The sequence below is a fragment of the Felis catus genome, chromosome B3 (assembly GCF_018350175.1).
Source record: "Felis catus isolate Fca126 chromosome B3, F.catus_Fca126_mat1.0, whole genome shotgun sequence".
Taxonomy (NCBI): Eukaryota; Metazoa; Chordata; class Mammalia; order Carnivora; family Felidae; genus Felis; species Felis catus.
In genome coordinates, this window is record NC_058373.1 from 123,836,962 (window position 1) to 123,853,434 (window position 16,473).

General features: G+C 35.2%; 1 protein-coding gene across 12 annotated transcripts in view; it reads left to right on the plus strand.

Annotated features, from left to right (window-relative positions):
- NRXN3 (neurexin 3) overlaps positions 1–16,473 on the plus strand; it is a 1,671,444-nt gene that overhangs the window by 1,299,289 nt on the left and 355,682 nt on the right. For all 12 annotated transcript variants that reach the window (XM_045060712.1, XM_045060711.1, XM_045060707.1 and 9 more), the window contains one exon: positions 15,637–15,818. In XM_045060712.1, coding sequence (XP_044916647.1) covers positions 15,637–15,818 — 182 coding nt within the window. The remainder of the gene's footprint in view (positions 1–15,636; positions 15,819–16,473) is intronic.

The window sequence follows — 16,473 nt, forward strand, 5'->3', positions numbered from 1 at the left end:
AAGATAATCAATGTTAACTTATTATGGTAATTATTTCTCTCTCTCTCTCTCTCTCTATATATATATATATATGTATGATAATTTCTATATCATGTATATGTATAGTAATCATTTCTGTATATATGTATATATATGTGTATATATGTATCTCTCTATATAGATATATATCTCTTTGTATAGAGATCTCTCTATAGATCTCTCTCTCTCTATATCTCTCTATAGATATATATATAGATCTCTCTCCATATATCTATGTAGATATAGATATATCTATATGTATATAGATCTCTATATATCTCTCTATAGAGATGTATATATAATACACTGCATATTATATTTAATATATATAATTATTATGTAGTACAAGTCTTTATTTAAACCTGCTGACTTTTCTCTGTGGGTTCCTATCTCATTTTGAACATATCTCTACTATAGAACTTGTATTGTATATACAATGTTCTTAGTACATAGAAAGGACTCAACAGACTTTTTTTTTTGTCATATCATTGTGTTTAATTTTAACTGATTGAGTGCTCTGTTTTTCTGCTAAGAATAGATTACTTTGACTATACTCACTTTTAGTTAGTTTTAAAGTCTACTAAAGCTAGTCTCCATTCTTTATTCTTCCTTTTAAAATGTTCTTGGAAAATTTTACACACTTATTTTTCTTTATGAACTTGAGATTCTGTTTAGAGGTAATTTAAAGATTAACATGCTTATTGATGTATTCACATTTTCCTTCAGTAACATCATATGTATCTTCATATATATGGACATGTTTTGTGTGCTCCAAAAATTATAGTTTCCTTTATATAGCTTTTCTTTATATAGCTTTCTTGTTATATTATTTTACAATATTTTATAGATTTTTGTTACTGTGGTTGGGATTTCTCTTTCTCACTTCAACCTGGTAGTTACTATTATTTTTTTAATGTTTATTTATTTATCTTGAGAGAGAGAGAAAATGCATGCATGTGAGCAGGATAGAGGCAGAGAGGGAGAGAGAGAATCCCAAGTAGACTCCACACTGTCTGTGTACAGCCCAACATGGGGCTTGATCCTGCAAATCATGAGATTATAACCTGAGCCAAAATCAAGAGTTGGACGCTTAACTGACTGAGCCACCCAGGCAGCCCCATAGTTACTGTTATTAAAACAAGCTCTTGATTTTTTTTATCGTGGTAAAATATAGAGAATGAAAAAAAATTACAGTTTTAACCATTTTTACACGTACAGTTCAGTAGCATTAAGTACATGATGGTGATACAACCATCACCACCATCACCAAAACTTTTTCATCACCCCAAGCTCAAACAGTTGTCTCTGATAGAAAGGACTCTCTCCTTTGACAATAGTTGCCTATCAAACAGTTGTTTCCCACCCCCTCTCTGTTCTAACAACCACTATTCTACTTATGTCTCTGTGAACTTGATTACTCTAGGTATCTCATATAGGTAGAATCATATATTTGTCCTTTTGTATCTGGCTTATTTCACCTAGCATTATGTCTTCAAGTTTCATCATATAGTAGATTTCAGGATTTCATTTGTTTTTAAAGCTAATATTCCATTGCGTATACAGACCCATATTTTCTTAAATCTATTTATCTAGTTACCACTTTGGGACTACTGTGAATACTGCTGTTTTGAAGATTGGTGTACAATTGTACAATGTCCGGTTGAGTCCTTGCTTTCTTTCTTTTTTTCTTTTTGTCATGCACTTAGAAGTAGAATTGCTGGACCACTGGACCATATGGTAATTCTATCTTTAAGTGTTTGAGGAACTGCCATACTCTTTTTCACACTAGCTGTACCATTTTATATTCCTACAAGTGGCACAAAAGGGTTTAAATTTCTCCACATCCTTGTCAGCATTTATTTTGTGTCAGTTTGACACAGAATTAGAATTACAATCTAATAGCCATGGAATATGAAGTGCTAACTCATTATGATTTTGATTTGTAGTTCCCTCATGATTGTTGATGTTGAATATCTTTTCATGAGCTTAGTGGCCATTTATATACCTTTGGGGAAATATATATTCAAGTCTTTTCCCCATTCTGTAACTGAGTTGTTTGTTTTGTTGTTTGAATTGTAGGAGTGCTTTATATAGTCGGGATATTGATCCCATGTCAGACATATGATCTGCAAGTATTTTCTCCCATTTTGTGCGTTGTGTATTCTGTTGATAGTGTCCTTTAATGCACAAGTTTTAATTTTCAAAGTTTAATGTATCTATTTTATTCTTTTGTTGCCTGTTCCTTTGGTGTCATATTCAAAAAACAAACAAAAGACAGAACAAAAATCATTTCCAAATTCAGTGTTTTGAAGCTTTTCTCCTATGTGCTCTTCTAAGAGTTTTATAGTCTTAGCTCTGTTAGGTCTTTGATGCATTTTGAATTAATGTTTGTATATGCTATAAGCATCCAACTTCACTTTTATGCATATGGATATGTAGTTTTCCTAGTGTCATTTATTCAAAAGATTATCATTTCTCCATTGAATGGTCTTGGCTCCCTTGTCAAAAATCATTTAACCATCTATACAATAGTGAAAAGCTATTGATTTTTTATGTATTTATTTTGTATGGGACCAACTTATCAATTGATCTCATTAATTTTAAGTTTTTAGATGAGTTATTAGAGAGATGTATGTATCCAATCATATCTTTAAAAATTATTATGCTATTTCCCAATATTTTACAGCTTATTTCATTTTATTGCTTATTTTAATAAGAACTTATAAAACAATGTTGAATAATGTTGCAGTAATGAACATCTCTATGTTCTTGATTTTAATGGCAAATAATATATAATTTTACTATTTAATATGATGTTCAGTGTGCTTTTAATAGTCTCTATCATATTTATAATGCTCTTTTCAATTCCTATTATAAGTAGAGTTTTTGAAGGAATGACTGCTGAATTTTTTCAAATACTTTTTAAAATCCTAAATAGAATTACAATCTAATTCTACCTTAATTAGGTGATATAATGATCTTTGCAAGTAGATACCTTTATGTTGAGATACACTATTTCTCATATTCCTGAAATGATATATTATTCTTTTAATGTATCATTGAGGTTTATTCAGAAGAAATCTTTAGTCAGTATTCATAAGTGAAATTAGTCTAGTGTTTTGTTCTGTTTTTATGCAATATATTTATTAGGTATCATTATTACAAATATGTTGAATTTGTAAATGAATTGGGGGAGATTTCTGACCTTGCCTGTGGTCTAGTATGATTTGAATGACTTAGGAATTACCTTTTCTTCGAAAGTTAGATAAAACTTATTTGTTAAATCATCTAGTATCTTTTGCATCACTGTATCTTTTTAAATAGTAGAATTTGAATCACCTTTCCAGTAGTTTCTGAGGTCATTTGTCTATTAAATGTGTCTACTTTTTCTTAGAAACCTTTGGCAAATCATATTTTCCTAGAAGTGATGAGTTTCTTCTGGTTTTAAATATATTTATCTAAAATTGTATAAAATATTCTTTTTTATTTTATATATCTGTTGTTATATCCCCTTTCTAATTTCTACCATTATACTTTTCCTCCTTTAATTTTTCTTATTTATGGTTTTTCAGGGATTTATATACTTTCTGTGACATTTTAAAGTATAGGCTTTGTTTTTTTTTTAACTCTTCTATTAGTTTTTAAATATGTTGGATAAATTTCAGTTTTTATTAATCATCACATACTAGCTTATTAATTTTATTTATTTTCATAATAGTGCCTTAAGTTGAAAGCTCAGTACATTTATATTCATTTTCTTTATTATTATTTGGGGTATTTTCTTCTGAGTAAAGCTTCATCTGTAGTTTATAGGACTTGATATAAAGCAGTCTCTTTTGATTAATATTCTAATTATTGGGGATATATATATATCCGTGTGTGCATGTGTTGTTCTATAGCAATCATTAAGGATTTCTATATCAACAAGAGTATGATCAGTTTTACAAGTGCTCCAATCTGAAATGTATATGAATCACTGAATGTGCTCCTTTTCTTAGGTCAGATTTCTGTGTAACTTATTACATAATTATCTTGGTCATCTTTTGCCAATTTATTTAACAAGCACTTCTTGTCCCCTTTTGTGATCTAGGCACTATGATAGTTGCCAGGTTTTCTTTACTATTATGTACTCTTCTAGATGTGAAAGAAGAAAATTAGAATTCGCTTAGACTAAACAAGTTAGCTATTGATAATTTTATATGAGATGGACAAAGTTGCAACTTTATGACACAGACCATTAAAACCATGTATTCAAAAGGTGAATACCTTCTTTTCCTGCTTTGCCCTGAGTTTACTCTTGGGTCAGGGTTTATTTTCATCCAAGTTCTTTCTCACATAGGAACCATGGCCACAGCAACTGTGTAACTCTTATGGCAAAATTCTGTCATAGGGAAACTGATGGAGTGTTCCTGTTGTTCTAGGTTACAAAAAAAAAAAATTCAGTAAAGTTCTCTGACTGGTCCAACTTGGGTTTATTTATCACATATTAGCTAATAAGCTGTATGTAAGGGGCAAAATCTTTTAAGGGTTTGACAATTTCCATTCAAATCACATGATATGGAAGAAAATAGTCATTTCCATATGAAGGGGCTTAATGTTGCAACACAAAGAGGGAAGATGTACTGGGTATATGGAATAAATAAATTCCCCTACAGATACAAAAAAACTTTAGGCCGGCTCTTCACATTGAGGTGATCACCATAAATAATTGAAAACTAAATTATTTCTAGAGTTCTGTATAGTGTGCATGGTAGCTATTTTGATCCTTACTGCAACTTTTTGAGATGAGTAGGTAGAAGTATCATCTGCTGAATAATGGGGAAACTGAGGCACAATGAAGATAAATGATTGTTATAGGAGAAGAGACCATAATATTTGAAGTTTCTTTCATTTTCTTAATACTGGCATGGGTTTTATGATTAAGAAATATGTATTTCATAGAAGCAAGAGTCAATGCCCTTAAAAATATTAGCTGACTTTCCCAGGAAAATCTTGTCTTATGAATTAGAGCCTCAATACACTGAAGTCATCTGTTTATAGTCCTTGGTTCTTTGAAAGTGTGAAGTCCATATAAATCCAGCATTTAAGTCAAACACTATAAATAAGCAACCACTCTTCATCTGTATTTCTTTTTGAGAGAATATTCAGTACTTAGAAATCCCTTGATTGCTTTTATTAGAGAAGGTATTTCAAAGCTATGGAATGAAAAGAGGAAAAGGAGGCAGATACATGCCCTCTGAACCTCCCTTTTATTTTGTGTCCCATAAGATGTCATCAGAAGGAATGAGTTTCTTTCTTTCTTTTTTTTTTTTTTTTTTTAGTATAATTCATTGTCAAATCGGCTAACATATAGTGTGTACAGCATGCTCTTGGTTTTGGGGGTAGAGTCCCGTGATTCATCACTTACATCCAATACCTAGTGCTCATCCCAACAGTGCCCTCCTCAATGCCCATCACCCATTTTCCCCTCTCCCACACCCTTCATCAATCATCAGTTTGTTCTCTGTATTTAAGTCTCTTATGGTTTGCCTTCATACCTCTCTGTAACTATTTTTTGTCCCTTCCCTTCCCTCATGGTCTTCTGTTAAGTTTCTCAATTTCCACATGTGAGTGAAAACATAGGATATCTGTCTTTCTCTGACTGACTTACTTCACTTACCATAATACCCTCCAGTTCCATCCATGTTGCTGCAAATGGCAGGATTTCATTCTTTCTCATTGCCAAATAGTATTCCATTGTGTGTATGAAGCACATCTTCCTTATCCATTCATCAGTTGATGGACATTTAGGCTCTTTCTATAATCTGGCTATTGTTGAAAGAGCTGCTATAAACATTGGGGTACATGTGCCCCTATACATCAACACTCCTGTATCCTTTGGATAAATTCCTAGTAGTGCTATTGCTGGGTCATAGGATAGTTCTATTTTTAATTTTTTGAGGAACCTCCACACTGTTTTCCAGAAGCTGCACCAGTTTGCATTCCCACTAACAGTGCAAGAAGGTTGAAGGAATGAGTTTCTTAAAAAATGCTACAGAAAAGTCTGATGAATAATTATAAAATGATCATTTTTATTTTTATTTTCATTCATTTATATTTTGTCTAAGGACAAATGTATACATGATCTTTGCACAATGTAATATAAAATAGAATAATGGCATTGCTATTCTTAAATATGTTGCATTTCTTTTCTATTGTGTATTCTTGTTAGGTTAAATCTAAGATGTTTTCATATATACGTATATTTTACTAAAAACAGTTTGCAGCGTGATTTAGGAACTGAGGGTTATCATAAAACAATTTGACTAAAGATGGGTGTGAGTTTATTCTCTGAGCCTGCCAAAAATTCACCAAAGAAAAATTATTCAAATGTTTTTGTAGTTAGCCTTCTTTTATAATTTGGAAGCTCTGTTCCCCTCCACCTAGGAGATATTATGAACACTAACTGATGAGTATTTATAAAATATTTCCTCATGGTGATGAAATGACAAAAAGCTGAGAAGGATTAATGGGCAGATACCTGAATGACAGTGTGAAGATATGAAAGTATAGGTGAGCCAAGTTTTATTGATTAATTCAACAGCATTTATTTCCTGAGCATTCAGTGTTGATAGAGAGATAAATTAAACAGCCCTGTCCTCCAGGAGCTCATGGTACAGAAGGGTTCTGGATTTTCATTTTGTTTGACAATCAAACTTAATATTTATTCTCTTAAACCTGAATACTGTGCAATTTCCTAGGACTTACTTTGTGTTTCTATATAAGAAACAAGCTTGGTTATGAAAGTTAAATTAAATTGGCCGGGAGATAATCTCCGAAATAAACCTTATAGAGAATCCACCCCTTCAGAATTTAGATTTTTATGAGTGTCATGTAATTAATGAAGAGCAGCCTATTGTCTGACCTTGCTTTATGTACTTTGCAGAGAACAAGCTCATATTAAACCAATGTCATTTAAATAAAATAAAACGATCACCCCTATACTGCCATTTCCATTGTGAGGGAATTGAGTTTCCATCTTGTTTGTGGTTTTGTTTGGATTGATTTTGCTTGGCTTTTTTTGCCAAATGTTAGAAAGCCATTGTTCTTCTTCTCTTCATCATCATTGCCATCTCTACACTCAATATACAGGTAAAAGGTAAACATATTAGGGATACATCTTGGCATAATGAAAAGAATGTAGATCATTGAGTTATATAGATCTGGATTAAATACCTGATTTCATTAGATCTTAAACAAGTTATTTTACCTCCTTCTATCGCTTCCCTCACCTTTAAAACTGGGATGGTAACTGTTATGGGCTGAATTGTGCATCCCCAAAATTCATACGTTGACGTCGTAACCCCCAGTATCTTCAAATGTCACTGTACTTGGAGACAGGGTACCTGAAGAGGTAACTGAGTTAAAATGAGGTCATTAGGGTACACCCTAATCCAGTATGACTGGTGTCCTTTTAAGAAGTAGAAATTAGAACACTGAGGGGTAAAGAGACTAGGCCATGTGATGACACAGGGAGAAAACAGCCATTTTAGAAGAATCTGACCTCCCTCAATATCAGAATTCTAGCCTCCAGAATTGTAGGAAATAATTTTCTGTTGTTTAACCCACCCAGTCTGTGTTACCTTGTTATTGTAGCCCTAACAAACTAATTAATACAGAAAAAGATATCTAAAGTAGGGGCGCCTGGGTGGCTTGGTAGATTAAGCATCTGACTTCAGCCTTGGTCATGATCTTGCAGTTCATGAGTTCAAGCTCTGCATCGGGCTCTGTGCCCACCGTTCAGAGCCTGGAGCCTGCTTCAGATTCTGTGTCTGTCTCTCTCTGCCCCTCCCCCTTCTCCCCAGCTGCTTGTGCTCTGTCTCTCAAAAAAAGAATAAACTTTAAAATTAAAAAAAAAATCTAGGGGCACGTGGGTGGCTCAGTCGGTTAACTGTCCAACTTTAGCTCAGGTCATGATCTCGTGGTTCATGAGTTCAAGCCCCGCATTGGGCACTGTGCTGACAGCTCAGAGTCTGGAGCCTATTTTGGATTCTGTGTCTCCCTCTCTCTCTTCCCCTTGCCCACTCACACACTCTCTCTCAAAAATAAATAAACATTAAAAAAGTAAATAAATAAATAAAAATAAATATTTAAAGTAAAAGTTACAGGAATTTGAAATATTGTATTATAGTGTATTATAACATATAATAAATGATTCATAAATATAGTTGGCATAGTGTTAATGTTAGTAGTAACATTAGTATTACAATTAGTATTGTTAAACACTACCAAAGGTTTGTGAAGGAAATAATCGTCCCAAACAAAAAAATCAACGAGTTTATAAAAATTATTTTAAGTAAGGGGAATTTAAACATATCCCTGGAAGCTTTATTTTTAGATTATTTCTTTTTTTTAAGTATATTTGTTTATTTTGAGAGAGAGAGACAGAGAGACCACAAGCGGGGAAGGGGCAGAGAGAGAGGGAGAGAATCCCAAGCAGGCCCCACGCTGTCAGCACAGAGCCCATTTTTGGGTCAATTTCAATGTGGAAAGCATTTGAATACTCTATCGCTAATCCATTTTTTCCTAGTGCAAGAGTTCTGAAATTTGATGAGTGAAAATAGCTTTGTAAAAAATGTTTTGGTGCAATGTGTTTCTAAAAATTTCATAATCTCTCAGACTCAGAAAGGGTCATAATTTACTTGTCAGTACTCATGAATGTATCCAGAAACTATGTGTGATTTTCTTTTACTCAGAATTTGAGGGAGCACAGGTGTGTATAAGAAATCGTAGCAGGAGGTCATCTCAATTGTTGGCATAAGTTTTAGAAATAATATAACTATTTGGTTCCTCTTAGGATTCCCTGGAAAATTCATAATAATGTTCCCATAAAAAGATCCGACCAAGTATTTTGCCAAAAATAGGGTTTGTACACATGTAATCATCCATGAAGAATCGTTCTTTTGGATAATATGACCAGAATTCAATAGTAGTGGACGTTTTTATTTGTAAAAAAAAATAGGTTAATAGGTTGAATTTTAATTGGTTTCATATTTTTCTCCCACCAGCTTCTATGGAAGCTTTGGCCTTGGACACAATATATATAATTCACCATATGCACAGGTTTGAGTTCCAGTATTACCAAGCACATTTTATAACACACTGAACCAGTATTGGTTCTGCTGGAAAGTCTTTGAGTTGCAGTTTTCATTCCAGAATACTGGAACATGGTCTGAAATGTTGCTTCTGTGTTTCCGTGCTTAATGCCCTTTGTTTTTTGTTTTTGTTTTTGTTTTTTTGTTCCCTTTGGTTTTCATCGTGCTTCCTTCAAGAAAGAGGAAGAAATTGCCTCATACAGAGGGAGCCCTCACCTTGCCTGAGCTTTGTTTTAGAAATGGGGCTTGGCTCTCCCTGATTATATATTTGACTCCAGGCACCTTCTCAGCTGAGCAGTAAATCTGATCATTTCTTTGCCAAAGATAAAGGATGTTCTTTAAAATAGATGAAATTTCTCTCTTAACATTCAGTCGCTTCACTTTTGCTTTATTTAAGGCTTCTTTATCATCAGTCTTAGTGTTTATTTCAAAAAATTCGGAATCGACAAGATAGATCATAATAAACCGCCCATTCAATAAATACATTGCAGGACTGTTTGTAAAATCTTTATCACTTACTTTGTACTCCCTAGGGGCTGCCTCTGTAGTGAAGAGGTTTTGATCATAGTTTTTCCATCTGCTATTCCTTCCTGTGGAGCTCTGGGTCCCCAGGGATTCCTTTAGGGAAACTTCATTCTATTGGCCAGCAGGCCAGCTGGATGAGGGGAGTTGAGGGCAGAGTCAAGGAAAGGAAGATCTGGTTCTGCTCTCATCTCCACCACTTAACATCAGGTCAAGTCATTTAATCTCCTTGAGTCTCCATTTTCTTTTTTATACAAACAGCAATGAAAATATTTGCCATTAACACTTCAGTGGGTATTGGGGTAAGAGGCATCAAATGAGATGCTCCCAAAGAAAACAATTTGAAAACCATTCAGTGCTATGAACATATAAGGTCCTGCTGTGATGAACATTCCCAAAACATCCAGGGGGTGTGTGTGAGGGGAACCATAGAACAAACTGAGTAAAAGAAATTGAGAAACTGCTTTTTCAGGCCATCAGTCATTATGAGATCTTTGAGCTTTATGTCTCGGTTTGCTAGGAAAGATATTTGTCACTTCCAAGTCTTTCCATTTTGGTTTTATTAGCTATATAGTTAATCGATATGAATAAAATGTAGTTTTAAGTTAATAGCAATAACTTCATCTACAGACATAATATATTTTATATCATTGATGGTCCATTTATTTCCCAAAAGGATTTACCAATTTACAATAAAGAACACAAATGTGGATAAAGTTGATGAAAGAGTAGTAACAATAGAAATTAGGAATAGGGAGCCTGAAGTAATAGAGGAAGACAGATATATACCTTGGTATCATGAGATTTTATACTAAGTTCTCAGGCAATGTTCAAAGAGCACTGGAGTAGGAGTTTGACCTCATGTTTATTACCCTAGTTTACCTACCAGATGGTTTCTACCGCAAGAATTATACATATTTTATTACTTAATTTGTTATTCTATATGTTATACTTATCCATGAGTAAATTACCTAGTTCTCTTTAAATTTAATTTTCTCAGGTTTCCCCTGAGAGATGCTTGCAAACCTGTTCCATTTTAGCGCCAACCAGAAAATATTTCAGGGAAAGCTGATTTTCTTTGTTTTCTTTCTTTTTTTAATGTATAAAAAACACACATAAATATACAACCAACATTATATTTAGATGCATTTCTAAAGCCTTATATCTGTGATTATTTGATGGAGAATGTAATAAATTAATTCCAAGTATTCTATTTCTGACTAAACTTTCTTACACACACATACACATATGCATAAGCATGCACATATGTATGTATATATTATTTTTATATTGAATATAAATCCTAAGAGGTCCATGATTCAATTTCTGTTAGTACTCCCACCAAAAAGTAATACGCTATTTGGATATGGGACTAGAAATAAAAGTTATGTCATAATGGCAGGACCATGAGGTTAAGAAGTCAAAGCAACAATTGTAATAATTATCCAAATAGTCTAAATAAAGAAAAGTTAAGTTGTCATCAATAATTAAATTCAGTTCTATTAATAAGCAGTAATATGCACCAAGATTTAAGAACTATTTCTTGGAGAAATGTATGACCTAGAAAAAACTTTACCCTGTATTCTTCTTGAGAACTCATAGATCATCTACTTGATCAGATTATTGTATGAGTATATAAAGCTGCTCCCCAGGATTCCTTCATGATCTCAGTGGAGACTGTTCTACCCTTTTCTTCCCCCCACCAATCCCACACACAGAATACACACCCAAACACACATATTTATACCTTCACATGTCTGGCTCTTCCAAAACCACCATCAGCCCCATCCCAGTAAATAGCTTGCCAATTAGGAAAACAATAAGCCAAACCTACTTTTTGGGATCTTTGAGATGAAAGAAGTTGTGTGTTAAGTAACATGTCAGGCTGGTTGACTGTTTAAAAATAGTGTGTATCCACTTAATCTTTGTTAATGGTGACTGTATGGAAATTTCATTCCTGAAATACTCTATTGGTGGGACTCAGCAACCTCAGCTGCTTACAAACTTGCAAGTCCTGCAATGTGAAATAGCCAGAATGCCACCGTAGCAGTTTTTCTTCAGTTGAATTGATCACTCTTTGCTAGCAAGCAGGAAATTTGCATGGTTTCAGTTGTTAATAAATGGAGGATGATCTTAGCACCAGCATACTTTGCACAGTGTGAAACCAACAGGGCTGCTAGGCTCAGGGGAGAAAGCATGTGATGTCGTATTGCATGGCTTGGAAATGAAAATCTTTAATGGATTAAGGAGGGTTCTCAAAGTTCTTAGGATGTTCCCAAAATGTTGATTTGTAATCCACATTTTAAAATAACAAAATTAACTTTTTAATTTGAAAATGTAAAGCAAAATAAGACCATGTTCCCCCTAGGACTCTAGGCATTTTATATTAAAATTAACAGAAAGTGAATATTTATCTTTAAAAACCATGCAAGATAGCAAAGCTAACGAAAGAAGGGGAAAAAATAACAGGTTTTCAGAGTAGAAAGTTGTAAGTATTAATTCACTTTCTTTAAAGCCAACATTAAACTATGGGAGCATTCAGGGTCTTTATTTACCCTTAGTAAGAAATTTAGTACCAAGAATACATATTTTAAGATTTATTTCCATATAGCAGAATAAGCCATATGCTAAAGACTTTGTACTTTTTTGCCTTTTTCACCTACAAAGTTAGAATTATCTATCATAGTGACATTCCAAATTCAGAACAATAAAAGCAGTAAAAATAATTTTTAAGACAGATTTTGTACCTACCCTGATATTGTCATAATGAGGTTTCGTTCTTTGTTTAAAAATTAAAGCCATGGTGGCCTCCAAACCACTATATAGAAGTCATATACTTATCATTTAAAATGCACTTTCTCTTTACATTGAGAATTACTGAACAGTCAATGGATAAAAAAGTATAAGCAGAAAGTTTGTAAACGTATTTATATCGTTAGAAGGCCAACTAACTTCTGAAAATACGCCAGGTTTGGGGGGATATGGCTTTGTTTTCATTCTACCTTAGTCTTATGTGAAAAGGATAAAGAACAGTCAGTTTTGCATCACTGATATAATTTATTGGATAGTTTTATTAAGCTAGGATTGGTATTTAGTGAAGACAGGCTTTTGGAGGCAGGAGGGTGAAGCTGGAGACCTAAAGAAGTACCACTTTTTTAAGTCAGATGCTTGGGTCTCTTGTTTCTAAACATTGTTAACAAATGAGATATCCCAGAGAATTATTGCAAAGATTTGGCTAATGAATTTGAAAAGTTTTTCTCAAAGCACCAGGCATATGTGTTGCTATTATCAACTTTGGACTTGTTCTTTTTGTACTGGTAAGATTATTTTCTGATAGAGTATGGGAGTATAGATTTATCTCTGAGGCAGAATCCACTACGTATTTAGGGTAGAATAGGGTAAGATTTTATAAGTTGCCACAAAATGTCACAGGCTGATTTGCATTCTTGGTGATTCTATACATTGATCACTGAGTAACCTTCACTTTTCCAAATAAAGAATAGAGAGAGTGGCGATGACATTTGTAAGCATCTACAGAAAAGGGAATTATTTGAATTCTTCACAGATGGATAGATATCAAGGGTAAATTATTATATCCACATTTCTAATTTTAAGAAGCGTTGAGGGTACCTGTGGATAGTGAAGAGCAAACAGTTTTGCATACAGAATTAATTGTAAACTTTACATACCACAATCCCAAATTCTCCAGATTGACTGTGGAAGTCTTTTCAGACACCATCCCCTAAGGATTGGGAAATTCATAAAAGGAAGATAATGTCATGCTACATGTAATACACAAACTGAGCATGCTGGTCACTAGAATAGTGACCTTTCAAAAATGACAAATTAGATTCTATATGCCTCAGAATATAATATGGCTTAGTGCTTAAAATAAGCATGAGATGTGACATATACTCTTAATTCTAGCCTCATAGCAGTTGACTTTATTATTTATAAATAAGCTGCATAACTCATTTTTTTTTCTTCAGAGAACATAATTCAATCCAGTATTCCCTGTAAACTAAATGTGGACCAGTGCTTGAGACTTTTAGTAAAGCTGAATAAATCTGTGTGCTTTTCTAATGCTGCTTTAAAATAGTTTCAGGGGTTGGGGCGCCTGGGTGGCGCAGTCGGTTAAGCGTCCGACTTCAGCCAGGTCACGATCTCATGGTCCGTGAGTTCGAGCCCCGCATCAGGCTCTGGGCTGATGGCTCAGAGCCTGGAGCCTGTTTCCGATTCTGTGTCTCCCTCTCTCTCTGCCCCTCCCCCGTTCATGCTCTGTCTCTCTCTGTCCCAAAAATAAATAAACGTTGAAAAAAAATATTAAAAAAAAAATAGTTTCAGGGGCACCTGGGTAGCTGAGTCAGTTGAGCGACCAACTTTGGCTTAGGTCATGATCTCACAGTCCATGAGTTTGAGTCCCATGTCAGGCTCTTTGCTGACAGCTCAGATCCTGGATCCTGGCTTGGATTCTGTGTCTCCCTTTCTCTACCCCTCCGCCACTCACACTCTGTCTCTCTCTGTCTTTCAAAAATGAATAAACGTTAAAAACATTTTTTAAATAGTTTTGGAGATTGAACCATGTTCAGTGGGAACACACAAGAAAATCTGCTGCCAAATGTTCTTTGAACTTTGAGATGAGTAACATATGGAAGTACTCACTATGGGTAAAGTACATATAGCCATAGAAGCTACAATGATGTAGTCTGTTCTGGCTACCAAATCTACATGCTTTTCCCCAAATTTGTATTTAAAAACTTGTTTTTAGAAATAGACTTTAAAAATTTATAAGATGCAAATATTTTATTTTTCTTCCTGTCTTTTCTATGTTGGTTTTTTTTTTTTTTTAGTTTTGTATTTTGTTTTCGTTGCGTTTTTTGTTTGTTTGCTTTGAGAGAGTGTGTGCACAAGTGGGGCAGGGGCAGAGGGAGAGAAACAGAGAATGTTAAGCAGGCACCACGCTCAACGCAGAGCCTGATGCATGATGTGGGGCCCTGGGATCATGACCTGAGCTGAAATAAAGAGTCAGACACTCAACCAACTGAGCCACCCCAGTACCCCTCTGTGTACTTTTAAATTAATATATTCTTTCTAATCCCTGACTTTGTAAATAATAAGAGTGACAGCACAGTAAGTACTAAGAACACTGATAAAACCACCGTTTGTAAGTGACAATACCACTTATGTTCCAAATTCATCACCCTGAGATTTTTTTTTCCATGTCTTCTGTATTTCTTTTTTGAAATTTAGTTTGCAAAAGAGACGGAAGCTGTTATATAATACCAGATAAACACCAACACTAGGGGAAAAATTAAGTTAATTTGTAAACCGCCCTTGGAATTAATTTTTATCACGTTTTTTATAACCACATAATAGTGAAATAGGCAAATGCTTTTAGTCACAGAACTTGGTTTCCTCAGACTACAGCTCTTTTCTGTGAGGGTGGTAGACGATCCAGGTGTGAAAGGGATAGCGGCTTTAGGCTTGCACACTCCCTTCAGTCTTGTGAAACATTTCTGGGACCGCCCCTCGCTCCACTGACCAGCATGTTCCAGTAGCTGAAAGAAGGGGAACTAGTTTCCTCTCCCATGCTTGCCCTAGCCGAGATGGAAAATTAATTCTGCTGTTGAGGAGAATGGGAAGGTTGTTCTTCCCAACATACCAAAGCTCTCAGACACAGCATGTTATTTGCCTTCTGCCTTGATACAGCAGGAACTGAAGATGTTAGGGATGCCTCTCGCTAACATCTGCTTTGTTATTAATTCATTTTGCCTACATCTTTAATTTAGGGTGACAGCCGCCTTCCCAGACTTTGGATTCCATCCCTCTCCGTAGCCAAACAGGGACATGCGGGGGCCCATTTCCTCTCCGCAGCTGTCTGTGCAGGGTCTCAACAGTGTGCCTAGAGCTGGCAATGCACAGTACAGTGCACTGATGGCTCCCTCTCTCCTTGCTTTCGCAGCTGGCGCTACGTACATCTTTGGGAAAAGCGGAGGCCTCATCCTCTACACCTGGCCGGCCAATGATAGGCCCAGCACCCGCTCTGACCGCCTTGCCGTGGGCTTCAGCACCACTGTGAAGGATGGCATCTTGGTGCGCATCGACAGCGCTCCGGGTCTCGGTGACTTCCTCCAGCTTCACATAGTGAGTACTGGGCCTTGGCCTGGATTTCCTTGTCTTCCTGGTGGTGTGAGTTGGTGCACCAGAATGCAGCAGAACATCCTAGATAGACTTGGAAGAGAGACACATTTATAAAAATTGCCTACATGTGTTGGAGCCATATCCAAGCATTAGTCCACGTGTCAAGCCTCATTCTTCCCTTTAGACGTGAACCTTGATGCTCGTAGGGTACTTCAGGGATAAAAAATGAAAAACTCTTTCAGTCTAGACTCGCTTGCCAGCTGTGTGGTTTGGTCTGTCATGAAACATTTAGCAGACTGCTTCGGAGTACGTAAGAGATTTACCTGGTACTTTGCCTTAACCCGGTGCAACTAGCAAAGCCTGCTCCAATGTTTGCTGGGGGGTCAGCAAAATTTTTCTGTAAAAGGCTAGATAGCAAGTATTTGGGGCTTTGCAGGTGATAGGGTCTCTGTCAGAGCTCCTTGGAAGTGCCACAGTAATGTGAAAGCAGTCATAAATAACATGCTTTTTTTTTTTAAATGCAGGTGACCACATTCCAATAAAAATTTATTTTGTAATAGCGGGCTACAGGCTATATACTTTGGTGACCGCTGCCCTGGGCTGAAAACTTCCTTGGGGAGATACAAAGAGCAAAGAGTGATAAAACTGAGGGCAGAGT